The sequence below is a fragment of the Belonocnema kinseyi genome, chromosome 3 (assembly GCF_010883055.1).
Source record: "Belonocnema kinseyi isolate 2016_QV_RU_SX_M_011 chromosome 3, B_treatae_v1, whole genome shotgun sequence".
NCBI lineage: Eukaryota > Metazoa > Arthropoda > Insecta > Hymenoptera > Cynipidae > Belonocnema > Belonocnema kinseyi.
In genome coordinates, this window is record NC_046659.1 from 31,010,476 (window position 1) to 31,014,237 (window position 3,762).

Consider the following 3,762-nt stretch of genomic DNA (forward strand, 5'->3'; position numbering starts at 1 on the left):
GGATTAACTACTGTTGGGTAGGCGAACATATTCCCAGAATTTAGAGACAATCGAAAAACATGACTTTTTGAGTTGGGGCAGTTGAGGAACAATGCCCCATATACATGGTGTCCAAAAAGTCCCAAGACAGCCGAATAAATCCTTAGGTACAATTTTTGTTGTAAAGGTTGAGGTAATGCTTGAAGTAACTTTCAACGAGGAATCCAGTGGTCACCTTATTTTTGACCTTGCCCATGACCTTCATAGTTATTTCAACGTCACCTTTTTTTGAAAATGAAATGTCCCATTTTTGACCTTGGCAATCGAAAGAGCGGAAAATTTTACGTTAAAAAGTATATATATGTATATATATATAACTAGTTGAATAAGAACTTTCGCACAATTAAACTACAAGGTTTTTAAAAATAATTTTTGTGAATTTTCTTTCATTTACGTAAACAAAGAAAATGATAAAGCAAAAGCTTTAATTACGTCTTTGAAATTCAAATTTCTTGCGAGTATGTTTTCAATTGCGATGATACCGAGTCTTGACAACCTTTCTTCTTACATTGTGGAACGTAAGTAACAATATGCGCAATGCAACTCAAACGTTCGGGGTGAAGAAATCATTTCTGGCTATGAATTGTAGGACCTTAACAGGAGAAGAATTTGGTTCTATTAACTCTGCTAAAGCCATGAGCTCGTCATACATTTTAATGGCATCAACGTCTCCATCTTGATCTGTGCCCAATACTGCTGCTAAATTTGTACGTTTTTGAAGCAAATCTTGCAAATCTTGCAATTGCACCAATATCATACAAGAAGCTGAAATTATTAACGTGATCTGTCAATTGATGGAAGCGTTATTCCATTTAATTTAAAGCACAATCTCTTAGAAGTGCCTAATATACTTTTCAATCCTTACAATAAGTATCATCGTAAGCCCTAAGATCTAGCTAAATAGGTGCCTTCTTTCGTGAGGATATCAAGCGAGAGCTTTGGCTGGTTCCATTTGAATGCTGAAGCCGGCGATGGAGCGAAACACCAAAGAACGGTGGCATCAACTAAACAAGAAGATTGTATGGGCTAGACACAATGCTTCTCGTGTTCAAAGTGTGATTGATTACATAACATCTGATAAGTCGTTCATGGTCCTTATCTTCACTTCATATTTGGAATCGGAGATGTCCATTCTACAGTGACTGATGTTAAGACGCATTATACTCTTACATGATTGTTTAAAAAATTAAACCAGTGTGGAGAAAGGTGTACAAACAACGTGGCTCGAAAAGGTGTAACAGGCTGCCGAGAGAACCTATCAATTGACTGTTATGTCTACCGAAATGCAGTAGCCCACCATTGCGCCCTGTCGATGTCCTCAGTTGACTAACGGGAAAACTAGATTTACTATCTCATCTTGAAATTGTCATGTGACAGCGAACAGCATCTTCTTTTAGAGGGGCGTCAATGTCATTTTCATAGATGACAGTTGATTCCAGTGGAACTTTGCGGTGGTTGTTTAAACTTTTTAAAAAAAAATTTTTACGATAAGATTCATGAAAAAAGATAAGATTCATTTGAAGGACCTAGAAGATTTCAATTTCGAAAAGATGACAAAATAATTTTAATCTTAAGAACATTCAAAATTATTTCTAACATTCCTGGGATACCATTGGGTGATTTTTTATTCAAATATATTAATTTTTGAAGAAAATTTCAAAAGATTCTAAAACAATTCAAAAGGCATATAAAAAATATATATAAACATATTCAAGATTTTCAAGCATTTTTTTTTGGTTTAAAAGATTTTTCACACATTTTAGGAAAAATTCTAATATTTTAAATAGACATTATGGAAATTTTTGGAAATTTTTCATAATCTGTGGTTATTTATCAGTTAATTTGCTTGGACGTATAAATCAGAAGGACCCAGCTCAACATGCGCGCGGGTATCGGTCAATCGGTGAGGTGGTTACATGGATGTCGTCTGCGCGGGTGAGTAGGGGCACGGGGGCGTCATTTATTGGTAGCTTATGTGGTCGCATGACGCAACCTGATGAACTAACGTGCTGAGAGTACGGCTCTCAGGCAGTTTGTCACGTTTGACTGAGTACAGCCTCTCTTTCGGGAAGGCGACTCCTCTCATCACGAAACTGCGAAAACTATTAGTTCTAGGATAGTATAAGCCAGGAGTCATACTGTCATCGGCAACACGCCGGATATACTCTATTGGGATATACATTTGATCATTGTGGGATTTCGTCAGAAAAAACGAAGCTTTCCTTCACGTTATTAAAAAAATATACGGGAAAAAAATTTTTAAAATGTCAAAAAAATTATATGAAAATTTCGCGTTAAAGAAATTTACAAATAACTCTGTAAACTTCAATGCGCATATGTTAAGAGGAAGTTATGGCTGTTTGAAAATAGAAATATGGGTGCGATTGAAAATTTCACCATCTATAGTTTAAAAGGTAAGAATAAGAAAGGTCTACAGATTTGTGATTGGACTAACATCGAATTAACAAAATAACTACAAATTTGAAGGCAATGCAAACACATGACTTAAAAATTTGTTGTAGGTGGGAAATAATATTTAGGTTAAGCAAAAATAGTGAAAGTATTTTATTGTCTCTCTTCTCTTTTCACATGAATAAGATATAAAAGGACTTGTAGATGTCGATGACATCGATTAGGATTTAATTTGAGAATTGCTCTACTCACCTTAAAGCTCTAGACAATTTGTCGTAGTTCATGTTGGGTTTGGACTTCCTCTCTCCCCATCGCCTGGCTACTTCGTCGGGGTCTGTCAGCTTGAACTCGCCATTCGTTCCTTCCCACGTAATACATGCTGCATTACTGGAGTCTGATAAAAGTTCCAGTAGAAATTGCCAAAGTTGAATCTGACCGGAACCTGAGCTTGCAAGACGACTGCTTGTCGCACCGAACATTTGATAAGGATCTAGAAAAAAATATAGATCATTACGTGAATAAACGTGTTTGCTTTATTGATGAAATATCAAAACAGAAGTAAATATTTTTTTGAAAGATATAGTATTAGTCACGTTTATGCAGCACTATTCGTTTTCTACTTAAGTGTCCATTAAACACCCGAGCAAATTTCGATTTGTCAAACATAGAGGTTGATTACAAAATTATGAGCTGAGTTCAATCTAGGGTAGTCTGTGGACTAGTAGTCAAGAATTTCATTTTACAACCGAATTATGCAAGATATGAAAAAATGTGAAGTCGCAAAATTGAGTTCTCGGATTCAATATTTCGCCCGGCGTTACAGAGAACGCTAAATGAAATCGTTAAAACTTTTTAATTTGCAAAATAAGTTGTTTTTCTAATATACAGTCTGTCAAGTTAAAGCGTGGGTGGCTTTACTCGCAGTCGGTAAGGTGTATCGACATGATTTTGGTGTCAAAATATTAAGAAGAGCTCCCTCTTTCATGCTTTTTGATTTAATATTCAGTTTGCTTTCAATTCTCATCTTGTTACCACGTTACAAAAAATGAGTTCCGTATACGCTTCGCGCTTCGAGGCTGTGTTCCTTTGTTCCCACCCAAAAGGTCCCAAATTGTCTCACAATCAAGCTGCAAAGTACTTGGGAAAATCATCGTCGTTCGTCAGCAAGTGGGTAAAGCGGTATAAAGAGACCAAAAATCTCTGGGGTCATTTCTCGAAACATGGGTTTGGGAGATTGCACCTATTCACCTACAACCTGAACGCGGAGAAAATGGTGGAAATCTACAAAAAGGCTTTATTACCATCTGCCAA

At 36.3% G+C, this 3,762-nt stretch overlaps 1 protein-coding gene across 1 annotated transcript in view; it reads right to left on the reverse strand.

The window, feature by feature from the left end:
- Nucleotides 1-3,762, reverse strand: part of LOC117169174 (transcriptional regulator ERG homolog) — a 385,473-nt gene that overhangs the window by 47,220 nt on the left and 334,491 nt on the right. Inside the window, exon 4 of the mRNA XM_033355398.1 lies at nucleotides 2,704-2,941. Within this exon, the coding sequence (XP_033211289.1) occupies nucleotides 2,704-2,941 (238 nt within the window). The remainder of the gene's footprint in view (nucleotides 1-2,703; nucleotides 2,942-3,762) is intronic.